The sequence below is a fragment of the Engraulis encrasicolus genome, chromosome 7 (genome assembly GCF_034702125.1).
Source record: "Engraulis encrasicolus isolate BLACKSEA-1 chromosome 7, IST_EnEncr_1.0, whole genome shotgun sequence".
Lineage (NCBI taxonomy): Eukaryota > Metazoa > Chordata > Actinopteri > Clupeiformes > Engraulidae > Engraulis > Engraulis encrasicolus.
The window spans coordinates 48,154,159-48,172,920 of record NC_085863.1 but is presented as its reverse complement, the minus strand read 5'-3'; the positions used below and the strand labels follow the sequence as shown (position 1 = coordinate 48,172,920).

At 43.4% G+C, this 18,762-nt stretch overlaps 2 protein-coding genes across 4 annotated transcripts in view; both read left to right on the top strand.

Annotated features, from left to right (window-relative positions):
* Nucleotides 1–13,514, top strand: part of afap1l1b (actin filament associated protein 1-like 1b) — a 44,783-nt gene extending 31,269 nt beyond the window's left edge. For 2 of the 3 annotated variants that reach the window (XM_063203782.1, XM_063203780.1), the window contains exons 9-19: nucleotides 516–611; nucleotides 1,000–1,099; nucleotides 2,064–2,213; nucleotides 4,373–4,584; nucleotides 5,099–5,244; nucleotides 8,313–8,385; nucleotides 9,673–9,790; nucleotides 10,465–10,632; nucleotides 10,920–11,107; nucleotides 12,679–12,813; nucleotides 13,265–13,514. In XM_063203782.1, coding sequence (XP_063059852.1) covers nucleotides 516–611; nucleotides 1,000–1,099; nucleotides 2,064–2,213; nucleotides 4,373–4,584; nucleotides 5,099–5,244; nucleotides 8,313–8,385; nucleotides 9,673–9,790; nucleotides 10,465–10,632; nucleotides 10,920–11,107; nucleotides 12,679–12,813; nucleotides 13,265–13,294 — 1,416 coding nt within the window. In that variant the 3' untranslated portion in view covers nucleotides 13,295–13,514. The remainder of the gene's footprint in view (nucleotides 1–515; nucleotides 612–999; nucleotides 1,100–2,063; nucleotides 2,214–4,372; nucleotides 4,585–5,098; nucleotides 5,245–8,312; nucleotides 8,386–9,672; nucleotides 9,791–10,464; nucleotides 10,633–10,919; nucleotides 11,108–12,678; nucleotides 12,814–13,264) is intronic. The other variant, XM_063203781.1, reaches the window with a different exon arrangement.
* Nucleotides 13,515–15,437: 1,923 nt separating this feature from the next.
* grpel2 (GrpE-like 2, mitochondrial) lies at nucleotides 15,438–18,151 on the top strand. The gene is made up of 4 exons (XM_063202616.1): nucleotides 15,438–15,557; nucleotides 16,132–16,291; nucleotides 16,436–16,517; nucleotides 16,793–18,151. Exons 1-4 carry the CDS (start codon nucleotides 15,478–15,480, stop codon nucleotides 17,122–17,124), a joined length of 654 nt encoding a protein of 217 aa, XP_063058686.1. The 5' UTR covers nucleotides 15,438–15,477; the 3' UTR covers nucleotides 17,125–18,151.
* Nucleotides 18,152–18,762: the final 611 nt, after the last annotated feature.

Sequence of the window (18,762 nt, the reverse complement as noted above, 5' to 3'; positions counted from 1 at the left end):
GGAACTTTTTCCTCAGCACAAGACATGTTATCTGCCAATGACACACATTTACATTTCCACATTTGCCCCAGACAGCAATTTAAGACATTTGGCAGGGCAGGACGGAGCTAACTACTTAAACAAATTTACAGTCACAGTCTCAGTATTCCATTTGGCACCAGTGCAATGTTTTTGCAGTTTTGTACAGCCTACTGTAGCTGAAAAGTAACCATATTTTCATAAAATAGGTAAGACAACGAGACCACACGTCAATCTGCTTTGCTGACCTCTTGACCTGCTGACCTATTGACAGTGTTGCCCTGAAGCCCCTTTGCTCTGACTTCTCAATAATCCGACAATTTCCCATTGCTACACCAAATTACTGTAACTCCTGCCTACCTCCAAAAGGGATGTAAGGAAAATAGTTGGATTCTTGAAAGAACCAAAGAAGCTTTGGAGAAACAAGTAGTCTCCATTGTAGTGTCATACAGTATAATATAGTGTTTCTGTGCCCATATGTGCTCCTATTCCACCAGGTGATCCAGGAGATGAGCAGCAAGGCCATCAGCAGCACTGACACGCTGGACGGCTCTTCCTCTCCCATGATCCAACGCAAAATGGACATAGAGAAAGTAAGAGGAAATGACTTCCACACGTCCTCTCCCAACTCTCCCGTCTCCATCTCTCTCTCTCTCTCTCTCTCTCTCTCTCTCTCTCTCTCTCTCTCTCTCTCTCTCTCTCTCCCTCTCCTCTCTCTCTCTCTCTCTCTCTCTCTCTCTCTCTCTCTCTCTCTCCCCCTCTACCTCTCCCCTCTCACTATCCTTCTCCCTCAACCTCTCCCTCTCTCTCTACGTCTCCCCCCCTCTCTCTTTCTCTCTCTTTCTCCCTCTCTCTTCCTCTCCCTAGACGGCCACACACACCACCGCCTAAACCACAATGTTTGTTTCCCCAAGCTGTAAAACTCTATCTCTCTCTCTCTCTGTAATAGACTCTGCTTATTGTTGTCTCTTTTTCTTTCAGATGTTTATAACAGACAAGCATACCTCAGACTCCGATAGCTTGGTCAATGGTGACAGCAACACGTTAACTTCTAGCCATGGGAGGGAAAGCTTTGAGTTGGGTAAGAAGCATTCAACTTGGGTTTTTAATTGAATCACTTGTTTTTTGGCTACTGAGAGGAGAGAAAATTAAGAACTTTTCAAAACAATGCAAGACTTGGATTTATCACTTTATTCAAAAATGAAGAGAAAAGTGAAGAAAAGTAAGACGGTGACTAACTGTGATTTTTTTTTACCAAACTGCCAGATTTAAAACCCTTCATTCACAGCTGTACAGTTGTAACTTTGAAGGTATTTTTTTGTGGCCAAATTGCCAGGTGCAAGCGTTCCTGGTTTGTTTAGGTAGCGTGATGTCATTAAGACACAATGGCAGGATGTGGTCGGGATGAGGAAGGATGTATCTGCTTAAAGCCCTCCTTCCTGTGTCTTTTATGTACACTCAGGTGTAAAGCGCAAACACACGCTGCCTCAGGAATGACCCCCGCTAAGCCAAGCAATCAGTGCAAGACAAAGGCCTACTTTGTCATCGTTGTTAGTTTTACATCGGGGTGGGGTGATGGGGATTGCAACGCTACAGTAAAGATGAGCTGTCTTCATAGCTGCACAAGTCTTTTTTATGTTTCACAGTTGATTTACTGTACTATTGGACATTGTATTTATCTAAATGTCTTTATAGCTTTTCATATTTATGTTTTAAATGCCATTGGGCACATCTGGAATACAGATTTAATTGTGGTTCCACGATTTGTCTTTTTGCACATCTGAAATAATGATTGATCTGTGGATCCTCAGTTTGTCGTACTGTATTACTGTATGTCTTACCGGTACTTCAAATTGACAACTCACAGACACAAAACTGACAAAAAAAGCTGACTTCAACAAACTTCCTGTATGACTTCAGCTTAGTTCTCTGACTCTCTGACTTTGACCAACTTCCTGTATGACTTCAACGTAGTTCTCTGACTCGACTCGATGCTAATGCTTCTACCCTCTGTGTTGTGTTGTGTGTTGTCTGTTCTCCTGCAGCGAAGGGGAAGAAGGGCGCCCTGTCGGAGCTGACCGGCTCCATGAGTCGCGCCGCTGGCAAGAAGATCAACCGCATCATCAGCTTCTCCAAGAAGAAGCCCCCTCTGCCGGGAGAGCCGCACTCAGCCCCCGCCATAGACCCACGCTGTGGTAGGACCCAGCTACTATGTCAACCTTTTTTGAACACACGCCCCCTGGACCTTAGATAAAGAAGAAAGTCACCAGAGCATCTTTGACGCCCCCTGGACCTTAGATAAAGAAGAAAGTCACCAGAGCATCTTTGACGTTTCCACATCACGTCGAAACATTAGTCTTGGCACCTGCCAAATAAAGCAGCAAACGGTAACACATTATTTTAGGGATACATCTATTAGCACTAATACATACAATGTGCCTGTAGAAGTAACTTGTAAGGCATGTACAAAGCAAAATCAAACATTTGTTAGGCATGTATTCCCAAATGTCTTGTTCATGCACAATAAGAGATTTATTGCCTATTTAACCTTAGTAAGGACCTAGTAGGCCTTAACGTTTGCTTAGTACATGCCGTACAAGTTACTTACACAGGCATTAACATTGTATGTATTAGTGCTAATAGATGTAGGCCTATCCCTAAAATAAAGTGTTACCAAACTATCCACATCTGAAGACTTTCTTTGTTATCTGCACTTACTAGTCCTTTCCCATAATGCACTATATAGTAAAGAGCAGGAGTGCAGAGGTTATCTTTCTCTTCTAGGTCACCTGGACCTCGTAGACTAATGCCCCCCAATGGTAACTAAGCACCGCCCCCTCTCAGATTGTAACCGTCTCAACAACCCCCTAGGACTCCCTAAGGCCCCCTGTGGGGATGTAGAGCCCCCGTTAAGAAACACTATACTGCATCATCTGTTCGGCCATTTTCGTATACACACACACGCACATACACTGTATACACAATCACACACACGCACATGCACATGCACACACACACACACACACACACACACACACACACACACACACACACACACACACACACACACACACACACACACACACACACACACACACACACACACACACACACACACTGTACCGAAGTGCTGTACAGTAATGCACTTATGCGTTTTGTACTAGCTCGCTTGCTGTAACTGCAGAAATGATCTCTGAACAAAGTTACATTCCAAAGTGCATGCTTACAGTATGCTGTATAAACTGTATAGATTTGGGCAGCAAAACTGAATGGTGGGGTAACACTATAGGTCCTAGAACTCCATACAGTACATAACACTGTCACGATGTTATGATAACACCCGCCATTTCCATTTGCCGTAGTCATGTAGTCATGACACACCCATACTCACATCTTTTTGTATGTGCGCTGATGTGTGTCGATAATATTCAGGGCCAGCGCTAGGCATAGGCAGACCAGGCAGTCGCCTAGGGTGGCAAATGTCCTGGGGGGCACCAAGGCCCACCGAATTACAATATTAAGCTAAATAAAGTGTTAAACTTTACATTGAATGGACACTCATTCAGTATACATGGTACTAGATCAGCTGTGCTCGATCAGTGCATGACACCATGTTTACAGATGCCAATGTCAAATTCCACAAAAAGGAAAAATTGTTGCTCGCCTAGGGCACCAAATTGCTTAGAACCGGCCCTGATAATACACTATGGATATGGATGCCATTCCAAAGCCAGGTTGCGTTCCAAATGTGCGTGCTTATATTGCAGTCACAATGTACTGTACAGCCACACTGAGTGGCAGTGCATTGAAATCTCCTACAATCTCCTAAATCCTACTCTAACACCCACCATTCCCATGCCTGTACTGATGTAGTAATCACACACGCCCATGCTCATATCCTGTGTGTGCGTGTGCGTGTGCGTGTGCGTGTGTGTGTGTGTGTGTGTGCGTGCGTGCGTGCGTGCGTGTGTGTGTGTGTGTGTGTGTGTGTGTGTGTGTGTGTGTGTGTGTGTGTGTGTGTGTGTGTGTGTGTGTGTGTGTGTGTGTGTGTTTGTGTGTGTACGTGCGTGCACGTGCATGTGTGCGTGCGTGTGAGAGAAAGAGAGAGAGCGAGAGAGATAAAAAGACAATAGTTCCTGCGCTTTGTTTGGTTTGGGTCTTTGCAAACTAAAGATAACCATTTTGTTCTGTCCTGTGTGTGTGTGTGTGTGTGTGTGTGTGTGTGTGTGTGTGTGTGTGTGTGTGTGTGTGTGTGTGTGTGTGTGTGTGTGTGTGTGTGTGTGTGTGTGTGTGTGTGTGTGTGTGTGTGTGTGTGTGTGTGTGTGCGTGCGTGTGCGTGTGCGTGCGTCTGCAGGCCACTTGAACGTGCTGGTGAACCAGAGCTGGCGCGAGCGCTGGTGCAGCGTGCGGGGCGGCACCCTGTTCCTCCACAAGGACCGCGGGGACGCCCACACCCACGTCAACTCCCTCCCGCTGCAGGGCTGCGAGATCCTGCCCGGCCTGGGGCCCAAGCACCCCTTCGCCTTCCGCATCCTCCGAGGGGGCAACGAGGTGGCCGTCCTAGAGGTGAGATTCGCGGGGAAGAGGTTTTCCAACCTCAAGACAATCTGAAGGAGAGCCTTTTTCTTTTCCCTCTTTCACCACAGTTAGATGAATCATATTGTTATAAGATAAGGTATACGTTATGAAACTCAGTCATCTCATAGATTGATACATTGGTGGATAATGAAGTGGCCGTCTCAGAGGAGAGACTGCAGGGGGCTTCCCTCCTCAAGTTTTCTGATTGGAGGGAGAGTCTGAATTTGTGGAATTAAAAAGGCATTTTGTTTTCCTTCTTTCTTTCAGTGTAATTATGTCATAATGTTATAATGCAACCTATGAGGCTCATTCTCATCATATAATGGCATAATGTGTGTTTGTGGGTGTGTGTGCGTGTGTTTGTGTTTGCGCGTGTGTGTGTTCTGTGCGCATCTGCTCTGCATGTGTGTGCATGCACATGTATGTGTGCACACGCGTGTCTGCTCTGCATGTGTGTGTGTGTGCGTGCGTTCGCGCGCGCGTGTGTGTGTGTGTGTGTTAGGCGAGCTGCTCGGAGGAGCTGGGCCGGTGGCTGGGGCTGCTGCTGGCGGAGACGGGGGGAGCGGTGACCCCCGAGGCCCTGCACTACGACTACGTGGACGTGGAGACCATCAGCCACATCCAGGATGCAGCCAGACACTCCTTCCTGTGAGTAAAGGAAGAGGCCAGCACACGGACCAGATTACTCATACTCATACGCAATGACACACACACACAGGCCTACATGCACACACACACTCATACTCATACTGTAGGCATACACACATGCAAGCGCACACACACACATGCGCCCACACACACACAGGCATACAGGCACAGGCATACCCAAGACATACACACATGCACGGATGCACACACACAAACACACACACACACACACACACACACACACACACACACACACACACACAAACACACACACACACACAGGCATTCAATTATGCACGCGCGCACACACACACACACACACACACACACACACACACACACACACACACACACACACACACACACACACACAGGCATTCAATTATGCGCGCACGCACGCACACACACACACACACACACACACACACACACACACACACACACACACACACACACACACACACACACACACACACACACAGACAGCTCTCTCACCACCCACTCACTACCCCCACGCCACGAACCCAGGGACACATCTCAGTTCTCACCATTTATGAAGACTTAACTACCACCACAGACCTCTCAACCAGATGTGGTTTTTATGATGTCATCCACGTTGCTGCTGAGGTTTTTCGGAGAACAGTTTTCCAACTGACGTCATGTCCAGGTGAATTTGGCGGGATGGCGATGTAGAAAATGACTGGTTTTCAGACGGCGCTACTATTTTGAGTGCATGACAGTGTCTTGGGACCAGAGGTGGAACGTAACTAAGTATTTTTACTTCGTTACTGTACTTAAGTATTTTTTTCTGGGATTTGTATTTACTTGAGTAAAAATAAAAATGCAGACTTTTACTTTTACTCAATTACATTTTTTGACAATTACTTGTACTTTCTACTCCTTACATTTCTAGGAGAAGACTTTGTTATTAGTTAGGCCTACATTTATCCTAGGTTTTCCTGTTGTGTTTCGTGGATATTTCAGTAGCCTCAGCTGCGGGCAGGGAGGCAGGACCAAGCCCCTCTTCCAAATTGACACCCAGACAGAAAATATACTTTAAAAAACATTAACAGGACACCATAGTCATGTTCAAATAGACTATGAAAATAGAAATAGAAAACCGTTACAGACACTTTTTCCTATTGGATCAAATAGGTAGACATGGAGAAAGACAGCCATTGCGCGAGTAGGCCTACTTATACTTTTGTACTGAAAAGTACATTTAAAAGTTAGTACTTAGGACTTTTACTTAAGTACGTTTTTGGTGTACAACTTTCACTTTCACGTGAGTAATTTTTTCGCAGGGTACTTCTACTTTTACTTAAGTACACAACTTCAGTACTTCTTCCACCTCTGCTTGGGACCACATCTGTCAAAATCTTCTATTGTTTCTGTCCATCATTATAGGGAGCATAGCAAAAAATAAATAGTCAGGGGAATCTCGTTTGTAATGTAAGTAGTTTGTATTTCATCCATAAACATTAGACGCCCTGACAGACATACGTAACTATTAGCACATAGTATGCGTAGGGTAAGATAGTAACTAAATGTAACAAAAGTTAAATAGTCAGGGCAAACCTACTTGAGCCATAAGAATGACATTTACATAGAAGGACTGGCACACACAGCTTTTAGTGAGAAATCTATTACAAAAGTTACATTATCTGGGAAAACCTAGATGTACAATAAGAAGGACAATCACAAGGAAGGACTGGCACACTCAACTTATAGCAAGTATAGGAAAAGTGTATATAGAAACACTGCAAAACATACAGCAGATTATAGTCAGTATTAGAAAAGTTAATTAATCAAGAAACTAATATCACATCACATATAGCAAAAGTGGAATAGTCAGGGCAAACTTAGTAGTAACGCAAGTATTACATTCACGTAGAAGCACTGGCACGCACAACTCATAGTAAAGTACTGTAAGTATAACAAAAGTTGAATTGATAGGGCAAACTTGGTTGTAATGTAATTATTACATTCACATATACACTGGCATACAAAGGCTAGCAGTTGTACCAAAATCACACTAACATGGAAGCACTGGTACACACAACTTAAAGCAAGTATAGCAAAGGTTGAATAGTGAGGACAAACTTGTAGGAGCATTGGCACACACACACACACACACACACACACACACACACACACACACACACACACACAGGCTAGGAGCATTTCCACATGGCCCTGTCTCCTCATAGCTGCCTGTGCTCCTGTGGGAACCAGCGGCTGCTCTTGCCCATGACTGGCATTAGTGACTCGTGTAAATACCAGGCCATTATGCAGCAGAATGGAATGCCTGCTGTGTACTCTGCACAGTAAAAACACTGCTCATCAATTGCCCTGGCTCTCTGTAGTAAAGACAGTGACGCTAAGCATTCCCATATCTAGGCCAAACAGATGTAGATAGATAGCCCTGGGTGCTGTGGAGACCTGCAATGTGGGGTGACTAATTTGGATAGGTAGTCGGCAAAGCTTTTTAACCCCACTTGAAGTTCCATGCGGCAGTCACACCGTTTTTTTGTTTGTTTGTTTGTTTGTTTTGTCTTGAGTCTTGACCTCCTTCTGACTTTTTTGTGAAAAAATGTGGATACCAGGCAAAACACTTTGAACACCGTTGACCAAAGTTTCGAACCTCTGTGTGTTAGACATATTGGGGACAGTTTGCAAAGAATAACTGTCCCCAATTGTAATTTGTAGTGTCCGCAATGTCCCAGATCAAAACTACTTACTACCAGTCTCTGTCGGAAAGATGAATACCGGAGCGGTATGTAGGACACTGATTATCCTTAAATGTCGACTCCAGCTCAGATATCAACCCCATTACTGACTTACATTATACTATTAGGCTCAGTCACGGAAGACCTGAACTGATAACTAACGTATCAGTGGAGCTAAATGCTTAGCTTCAGTGGACCTTAGAGCTTAATTTTATTTTTCCACATTTTTAGCACTAATAGATCTCTCTGTCTCTGTCTGTCTCTGTCTGTCTGTCTGTCTGTCTGTCTCTGTCTGTCTCTCTCTCTCTCTCTCTCTCTGCCTCTTCTTGTTCACTATAGATGGGCTACTTCATCGAGCAGTGCTTCCTCTGAAACGAGGACTTATGATGAAGTGCCATATGAGAGTGTGATGGTAAGTGTTTTGAAAGATCCAGTGAAGTATGAGAGGATGTTTGGATTGCGAAGGCTCCTCGCATTCCCAAATGTTTAGCACAATGTTACCATTTTTCTGTGAAATATCAGTTTTTTCAAACAGAAGTTAGTCCTCGTCAAGTCCTCATGTGGTGATGTTGAATTTAGACGCTCATTTCAAGTAGCCTACACTGTATGGAGGTGCAATCAATGGAGTTTTTGAAGGAAGAGGATGTATGGATTGGGAATATTCTTCATATTCCCAGAATTTTCATTCAATGGTACACTTTGCTGTTTAATATAAATTAACCTTGAATTCAGTGCGGATTACTGATTACCCCATGTGGACTACTGTATTTAGACACTATACCTAAATCCACGCTAAAGCAGATGTGATGAATGTGAAGTTTTTGTCTTATTTTCTTACTGCCTCTGCTTTGTTGTTAGTTTGGGAACACTGGCCCAAAACATACTGACACAATAAGGTGCATTTTTTAATAAACCAATGTAAACTAAAACATTTTTTACAAAGACTTGGAATCCAGTGTTGCAAAGTTTGTATCAGAGCCTGAAGAGAACCTCTGTAAATCTTTGAGTGAAGGAGAGATGTAGAGCTTTGTAAGAAATGTCTCCCTCATGACTATATGTAGGTGTATAGGGAGCGCTCCAAAGGGCTGGGCTCTGGTGTGTGTGTGTTTCTTCTAGGGTTGAACAATGCCGATCCTTTTACAGTCTTCTGTGTAGGCAGCAGGGAGACCTCCAAGCTAATCTGAACATGATTAAGCGTTAACAGTGTTTACAGCAGTTTATGCTAGCGATGAGAGGCAGACGGCAACACTCGTATGAATTTGGAAAAGTCTGCGACTTGCAAAACAGGGTAATTTTTTTCATTCCAGTACTCTCCAGAGCTATGAAGATTGATGTCAAGGGTGTGATCCAGCCCTCGCCTTGCCTCCACCCTCTGAACACATAAGACATACTTAAAAACCTCTCCTCTCTCCCTCCACACTCTAACCTCTTATTTTCCTTGTCCTACCCTCTGTGCTTTCTCTATACACTTCTCTCTCTCTCTCTCTCTTTCACTGTCTCTTTTTTTCTTTTGCTCTCTCTTTCCCTCCCTCTTTTTCTCTCTCTCGCTTGACCCCCACCCCCCCCTCTTTCGTCATTCTCACCCCTGGCCTCCCTTGTGTCTTGTCTTGCCCTTTAACCACTTCTTCATTTCTCTTTCTCTCCTTTTTTCTTGCTCTTCGCTCGCCTATCTTTTTTCTCGCTCTCTGTCACCTCTTAGACACAAGAGGAGGCCAAACCCAAACGGCTGGGATCTCAGATCAAGCGTCACTCGTCCTTCTCCAGTGGTGATGCTGCCAAGGCAGACACCCTGGTCTCGGTCAAGCGCAACGGCTCTTGTAAGTGCTCATGACATCAGAGGAGGAGCTGTTGCACTGAATCCAAGATTCCGTGTCAGATTCAACTATTTGTTGATTTTGCTTTTGCGGGTTTTCATTAGTTTGTTTGCTTCTGATGAACCTAAGAACATTGACAGAGGAGGTTAGCCCTTGATGCCTCCCTCGTGAAAATTAGCCTTGTGGCTATAATCTGGCTCAATTGTATATTGTGCACTGTCCCTGCTAAATAAACAATAAATTAAATGAAATAAACACATTTCAATAAATGAAATGCGTGCCAACGTAGCACTGTCACCAATGATTACAGGAAGACGTATTAATGCAGGTAGAAAGTGAAGATGTAAGTTGAAATGTTGCAGAATATATGTTATTTTCGAAGTAGGCTACTTGTAGAAGATGACAGGACAGGATTGACAGAAAATTTCATTTTTTTTTGCATTTTGCGATTCAAATCTTAAACAGTGGATGCACTTCAAATTAGTTTAGTTTAGTTTATTGGCTAATTTGAGAGGGGCCATGTAGGCCTACAGGTGAATTCCACTACCAGAGTTAGCCTAAAAGCTATTGCATCTGTGGTCAATTTAAGTTCAAGAAACTCCAATTTTGTACATTGTACAGTGGTCCACTGTAGAACAAATTCATGTTGTGATGCAGTGATGTGGTATCCTTTTCAGCAGCGAACCAATATGGGAAGTACGGGAAGACGAGAGCAGAGGAGGACGCTAGGCGATACCTGAACGAAAAGGAGGAGCTCGAGAAACAGAAAGAGGTCATCAGACAAGCACTGGTGTTACTACGGAAAGAGAAGAGGGACATCAAGGAGGAACAGAAAACTGCAACAGGTAAGAACGGATAAAGGGACATGCATAGATACAGGATTCAAAGAAAATATTCCTTCCTGTGTTTCGTTTACACTAATGGTAAGACTGTGTAACACTGTGTACTGTAACATTGTGTGTGTGTGTGTGTGTGTGTGTGTGTGTGTGTGTGTGTGTGTGTGTGTGTGTGTGTGTGTGTGTGTGTGTGTGTGTGTGTGTGTGTGTGTGTGTGTGTGCACGCGCGGGCGCGCGTGTCCGCTCACTTGCACACATTCACTGTATGCTAATGTTATGTGTTAATCTTACGGCAGCCATGAAACAGAAGACGCTGGAGCAGCGTCTGGCCAAGCTGGAGGACAGGTGTCGAGAGAAGGAGAGCGAGCGTGTGGACCTGGAGCTGCGGCTCACAGAGGTCAAGGAGAACCTGAAGAAGTCTCTGGCCGGCGGCATGCTAGGACCCCCCATTGAGAGCAAACCTACATCACCGTGTACATCTAAGGTGCGCAGGGCTAGGGTGGTCAGACGTCTACCGTCCGTCTTTTAAGTGCCTTGTCCGACGTAAGGCACAGCATTAAGCCGGACAAAAATGCATTAAAATGCATGAAATTGCATCGAAGAAGCGCACATTTTCTTGGGGGAAGACCCACAAACCCCCCGTCCTAAAATATGTCCTCCTTTTACCTGTCATGGAGATGACAGCTATCACAGGGCTGATAGCATTCAAGCTCAGTGGCTGATTGCAGGCTTTCATTCAGGAGTTCATTTGCAAGAATGAAAACATAATCATTAGGGGGGTATATTTATTTCAAAAAAGTGTTAAACTTTTAGGCCAAGGTTCAGGCCAGGGTATCTTAAGTACTCTTACAAGAGACAAACTCTCCTTGTTAACACTGTGAGCTACTCTCACCAATTTTATCTCTTACTCACTGAAAACAAGCCTACTTCTAAGAGACGTGAAGTACTCTTGCAGTACAAGAGGCAAAGCCTACTGGTAAAGAATGTGAGGTACTCTCACCAGGATAATCTCTTTCTCACAAAAAAACAAGCCTACTTGCGCAAAGCACTCTCATTAAAGTCATTCAGATGCATTTAAGGTATTAGAAGCAAGCTAATTTTTAGATACAGTACTTTCATTGAACAAAGACTGTCTTTTTGTAAAGGTATATGAGGTACTCAAGTGCACTTGTAGGTTAGTTGTATGTTAGTATGTGAGGTATTCTCAGTAATAGCACTGACCTGCCTTCGGACCACCTACACTGCCTGTGGCGACACTGAATTCCATAATCAAACCAGTCTGGCCAATCTCCCTATTAATATTTGCCACAAAAAATTGGCCAGCAATGAAGACCAACTGCTACAAATTCCTGATACTCAGAACCAGTGGTCTGATGGGTCTAGTACATGGAGGCATTTCAGACATGACAGTTGCTCCCAACTCCGAGAACATCCAGACGGTGATAAGCTTGAAAATCCAAACTCCGTCTAAGAGTTTGGTGTGTGACTGCCAGTCTACAGATCTCAAGGTCTCTGGGTATATACTCCCCAACAGAGTGTCTCGCTCTCACGTTAGCTACAGTATGTTCTCATTCTGGCACTGCTTCCACTGTAGTTTTGGTTAGCCTGGTCTCAGTGCATTCCAATATGCGACCCTGCGTCCTCCACTTGTGCTTGTGGCCTCCTACCAGGAAGTAAAACGTTGTGATGACATCACTGACAACAGCATTATATTTCAATATCTCGCAAAAGCTCAATTGTAATGTGATTTTCTCATTTGCAAAACAGATGGTGAATGAAGAATAGTCCCCCAAATATTGTTGTGGCTAGACTGACAGCGGGGAAACTTAATTGTTTTCTCCACATAGGCGGGGCATCAGCAAAACGTGAGGCCACAAGCCCAAGTGGAGGATGCAAGGTTGCATATTGGAATGCACCCATACTGTTTTGCTGGAGCAGCTGTTATTGTCACTCTGCTCTGGTATTCAGAGAGCAGAAAATGCAATCGCTGTACAATCGCCAAAGGAATTAAACACATTGCCTTGTTGTTGTTGTCCTTGCTTCTGGGTTCTTTAGGTCCCGAGAAAAGCTGGAGGACTGGAGATCACGTACAGTGAATCCTCCGTGCCGGTGAACAGCGCGTCCGAGATGAAAAAACGGCCTCCTTCCATCTACGCCTCAAGCCGAGGAAATGTGATGCAGAAAGCAAAAGTATGGCCGAGTTTTAGGACACACACTTAAACTGTGGAAAGCTTGTCTTATCTCGCAACTTCCTTCTTTATCTTAGCTCAAGGCTTACATCCCTTTACACTCGCTTATCTCCCTCACCTACCATTCTATTAGGTTTTATCTTGTTTGGCACTAGTATTTGTTTAGTGTTATAAAAAGCCTATGTAAATGTTCGCACTGAACGGTGAAATTCCTTCATTCTCATACCACATTTTTAGCCAATTGTACACGTACAACAGTAAAAGGCATTCGAAATGGAATTCTATTTTACTGTGAGGAAAATATATAACTCAGTAAAAGGACCAAAATGAAAGGCGTCTTACAGGAAGCTCCATACTTAGTTATTGCTCATAAAAGCTATTGTAACCCTGGACAATTCAGCGATCATACTTTCATGCCTCTAATTGAATCTTTGTGATGTGTTAATCCTCAGGAGTGGGAATCCAAGAAAGGAGCTTCTTGAAGTGAACTGATCCAGCGAGAGGAGGAAGAAGAAGACTGCTCTAAAGTGAACATGCATGTGTGGCCGTCATGTGGCAATGCTTGAGTGCTGAGGGAAATTACGGATGTCAGTGTGTGCGCGCGTGTGTGTGTGTGTGTGTGTGTGTAAGAGTGTGCGCGTGCGTGTTTGCGTGTGTGCATGGGTGTGAGTGTGTGGAGATGTGGGCGTGCGTGCGTGTGTGTGTGTGTGTATGTGTGTGTGTGTGTGTGTGTGTGTGTGTGTGTGTGTGTGTGTGTGTGTGTGAGAGAGAGAGAGAGAGAGAGAGAGAGAGGGAGAGAGAATGAATGAAAATGAAAAGGCCTGTAGCGATAATGGACTTTTTCACACCACTCTGTCCCTGTGGCAGCACCACTTGCTTTTCATCCGTGCGTCCTCCACAGCCTGAGGACGGGTGAAGAGTTGATATTGTGAAATTCCCGGACTTGTTTATGGCATCACTGGACTGTGTGTGGTGTGGCCAGGGACTGGATGGCGCTGTATGTGATTGTGTACTAGTGTATGTGTGAGCGTCGGGAAAGAACAAATGAGTGAGTAAGAAGAGAGAGAGAGAGAGAGAGAGAGAGAGAGAGAGAGAGAGAGAGAAAGGGAGAGAGATTGGTTTGACAAGCCAAAGCATGTGAAGGATCATTAAAGGGAAAGGATGTGTTGCGACGAAGAGTACTTTTGTATTGAGACCATGAGGTGAATACCTACTGTCATTTGACTACATTTCACCAGGTGTATTATTGATCTTCCCTGCCGGTGAATGTGTATGGTGCAATGTTTTTTCCCACTATTTTTGTACATTCTAAGAGTGTGGTTGTTAGTCTATTATTTTGTGAAAAAAGACAAATAAGTATAGAATGCATAAGGATCCTTAGACCCTGCTTGCACATATGTGTATATGGATATTTTTGTAAACGCATCCATTTAAAACCGGAGTTTTAATGGAGATTTCTAACACGCACCTGTCACAATGGTGATTATTATTTTTTGTAAACAGATTTTTAAAGAATCCGTTTTTAAAAATATCAGCATACGTGTAATCAAGGTCTTATTCTCAATACACATGACAATCCTAAATTGCCTATCACCCACAATCTAAGTTGTATAATAAATATGACTATATTGTAGTTTACAAAAAGTGTTGTATATTAAAAAAAAAACATATGAAAGTCTGTTCTTTACCCCATTCGTTGAACTCACAATTACTTACTTCCGACAGTGCTTGTTCTTGACTGTTTCTATTTATTGATTTGTACCTGTGAATAAAAGTGTCTATTGTAACAATAATTGGGTCCCTCTGCTTTTTGTGTGTTCACTCTTATGCTGCGCTGGATCAGTATATGTGACTCTTGTCATGGACTGTACAGACTACATTGGTCAGGACTGAAAATACAAACTAACAAGTAGACTGGATGTGAGAAATTTGGGAAGAAGAGATTGTAGATGTAGCCCTTAAAAATCTAATTAAAAAAATGGTTCTTCACCAGAAAAATGCATTGTGCATGGAATAGAATAATGGATGAGTATACCGGGCTTCAGTCCAGTGGGCCACAATTGCCAGCGGGCAGGACAAACTTGCTCACTCCAACCACCCTTCACATACCAGGTAGAATGCTTAGTATACAGTATGTCCCAAAAAAAGAAGAAATTAATATCCCACTCTCCCACTCTTGTTGGTGTTCCAGATGGGGGATTGCAGAGGATCACTTTTCTCCTTAATTTGTTGCTCTGTGTGTAGCATAATTAAGCTTTCTTAATGTTGATAGATTGATAGAATTTGACCTACGTAAAGTCTGTGCAAAGTCCTACTATGACCTAGTAGGCTACACAGTGTGCCCAGTGCTAAAAGCTCCATCTGAGATTTTTAAACATTATAGACAGACTATTATAGACAGACTTTTGTTCAATATTAAGGATAGAATCCATGTAGGCTAATTAATGCGATGTAGTTCTGTGCAATTTGATTGTTTTAATACTTCATCGTTTTGATTAGTAGCCTATGGTTAGTACAAAGTACAGACAGATGACTAAAATATTGAGAAAGCCATACTAAAGTGCTTTGGCGCCCTCTAGGCATATGTCCCCAAAACTGCAAGCGTTCCGTGTGAGATCCGTGAGCGTGACATTACCCGAGTTGTCTATGGAGGCTGTGGGCAGAGATGGCCATCCGTAGTGTATTATGCACGCGCAAATGTCTCTGCAATTCGTTCAAGTTACATCCAACACTGAGCAGCAACAGGTAAATGATGTGTGCAATATGCTGCATGTATGTGCTTTTAACTTCCGTAGTGACACATTTGCCCATTTTTGTGTTTTGCTAGGGAAACCATTGCTAACATTACGAAATCTACCAGCTGGTTTTGATAGTGTAAAGTTAGCCAACCTCACTGTACTTTCGTTTTGGCTGGATGGACCGGTATTGTTTATTTTGGTAGGCTATTGCATTTTCGTGACCTTTGCTATTTGCATTGTGTGACTTTCATCAGGCTTAATTAATCGAGGATCCGCTATTCGATCCACTATTACATTACTCATTAACATGTACACCAGTAGTTCAATGAGTGAGTGGTCAATCGGCAGCGGTGCGATAGCCACTGGCTAGCTACGTAGCTCAGCTGCAAGACCGCAAATGAGTGCTCATCTTCCACCCCCCTGAAATTGCCTGGTGATTGGTGCGCTGTTCTCGTGGAAAAACGTGAAATCATTCAAATTAAATGTGTTTTCAAGCCGCTCAACTCTATGCTCGCAGGTGTAGTTCACAGTGGATTGTTCTTCTGTTGCTGCCCCCTCTCCTCTCCTCATTTTGCCCCAAGGTTCTCGCCTCGCCTCCTCAGCGTAGCGGCGGAACAGCACAGTGCAGGTGACAGCAGTTATGGAGATGACACGAGTGATGGAGAGAGCCATTCGGTCACACATGTCAGGACGCTGGAGAAGAAAGCCACCAAACTAGAAGAACAAGTTCGAGACCTCACGGTAGGAGTTGAACACAACAGAGCTATGTGCAATCTAAAGAACCACATTTATAGGCTATGTGATTTTAGTTTTCATTGTTGCTGATAATGCTTTAAAAATTATCTGTTTAGGCTCCAACCATTTTTTTTTCATTCCACATTTCAGGAAAGGAATAAGAGAGCCTTATCAGATTCCAACAATGTCCGCAGAAGGACCCAGAAGTTTGTCGAGGATGCAAAACTCTTTGGTTCGTGCCATTTACTTCCATGACACAAACTCTTAAGTGTGAGAGTGTGTGTGCAGGGCCGCTGGCAGCTTTTGCTGGGCCCAGGACACAGTCATCTGAAAGACCCCCCTACCCAACAATGTTGGCTGATGGGGATCCAATTCTGGGCCCCCTGCTATCTCCCTGGGCCAGAGACAGCATACCCCTTTGTCCCCCCCTGTCGGCGGCCCTGTGTGTGTGTGTGTGTTTTAAATCATATTTTCGTACATTCTTCATGTATTTGTTTTGTTTTTCAGGAATTCAGAGTTTTTGCCGCGACCTGGTGGAGGTGGCAGACCTCCTGGAGCAGACCACCAGGCTAGCAGAGGCCTCCGGCACCCAGACAGACCCCCAGGAGCTGCGGCACATACAGGGACGACTGCTGGACATCTTCACCAAGCACGGCCTGGAGAAGATGAGCCCCTTGGGGGACACGTACGACCCCTACCAGCACGAGATCGTGTGCCACATGCCCGCCGAGGGGGCAGAGCCGGGCACCATCACCGTGGTCAAGCAGAACGGCTACAAGCTACACGGGCGCACCATCCGGCACGCTCACGTAGGTATCGCTGTGAAGACGCAGGAGTAGTGTTGAAGCAAGGGCTGTTACACACACAGTGCCATCTCATATGAATTGTGAATTGCCTTCTTTTTTTTTTCTTTTCAATTTGATTGGGCGCTCCACTTTGTAATCAAGGGCTGTGACATGTTTTCTGATATTATTATTTTACTGTTGTACTTTCTCTTCTTTTTTCGTCTTTTTTTATTATTATTAAATTTAGGGCTTTTTTGGCTTTATTTTTGACTGGACAGTGGGGAGAGAGACAGGGAAGGATCGGCAAATGACCCGGGCCGGAATAGAACCTGGTTCGCCGTCGTAGTAACCCAGTGCCCTACTGTTAAGCCATGGCAGGGCCTTTTTTCTTATTTCTTATTTCTTATTTCTCCGTCCAATGTTACATAAATTTAAGTCTGGACAACGCTCTGACATTTGAGAATGTTTTTTGAGTTGTTTTTAATCATTATTATTTTGGGAGACTTAGTAATCCGACAATTGTTCTTTATGCTGTGTGTACAACACAAGTTGTACATGTGGTACAACTTTTACAAAGAAGTTGGGATATGGTTGAAGAAGGAATCATTGTTTTGTTTTATACGTAATGTTTTATGTACGGAAGGTTTTGTGGGATTAGATGGTTAAGCACGAATGCTGCAGGAGACAAGCTCTCCAACGATGCCCAAAGAGAATTTGTAGAATGTCTTCCTCTATTGTCACTGCATTCTAGAATGTATTCTATGGTAATACAAGATGTCCCTTTTTTGTATCGGTGTGTATTTGTGTGAGTTAAAAAAATACTATTTAATTCCCAGATTAATATTAAGATGAAAAGAAATATTGTTCAGTATAATAAATTAAGTTTACAGTGCACATGGGAGATAAAAGTAAAAATATATGTATACATGTAGAGAGTTTTGAAAGTTTTGAGCCTGTTGCTTGTTAGTTTAAACTGTTATGTAGGTATATAATGTATCATAGATATTTGCTCTATTTTCAGATGGAATGTTTTTTTAAAAACATGCTATTTGTACAATATAAAGCATCAACTGGAACTTCATGTGTTTTCCTGTAATACTGTGTTCAGTTTGCTTTATGGATTTCTTTCACACCTTGATACATTCAAAGTGGTGCGTGTTCCTGATACAATTCCAAGACCGTGTAAATAATCTTTCACTTTAAGATCAGACGTGAACTTAATTTAAAAACTGAACTACTTCTTATACATAAAAATATCTAGTAATACTAGTACATGGCTGTATGAATATTAGTAGTTTGTATCTGACATGGACATATAGCAACATGATGGAATGTCAGATCTGGTGTGGGCCTACCAAGTAGGCTATCTAAACCAAGAATATTTATAACTTAGTTGTTATGTGAATTAAATTATACTGCAAAATACAGTTAGTGAAGACTAATAAAAGTTTGGACTATTATTCTCTGAGACTGGATGTTACTGGACCAAAAAAAAGTAACCCATGGAGCAGTCTGGCTACAATCGCAAGTATTGCTTATTGTTAACATTTTGTGGGCCACACACCATCTACTGATGTAGTATACAATAATGGTTCTAAACAAAAACACTGTTGGTTCTAATGTGGGTTTAGGGGGCACAAGGAGTAAAAAAGGGAACAGCTCAATGTTTTTAATACATTTTGTACATGCTGA

Coding starts and splice junctions, on each gene's coding strand:
- grpel2 (XM_063202616.1), top strand. CDS start 15,478: ATGGCCATCCGTAGTGTATTATGCACGCGCAAATGTCTCTGCAATTCG. Junction 15,558..16,131: donor CCAACACTGAGCAGCAACAG/GTAAATGATGTG, acceptor TTTTGCCCCAAG/GTTCTCGCCTCGCCTCCTCA. Junction 16,292..16,435: donor AACAAGTTCGAGACCTCACG/GTAGGAGTTGAA, acceptor TCCACATTTCAG/GAAAGGAATAAGAGAGCCTT.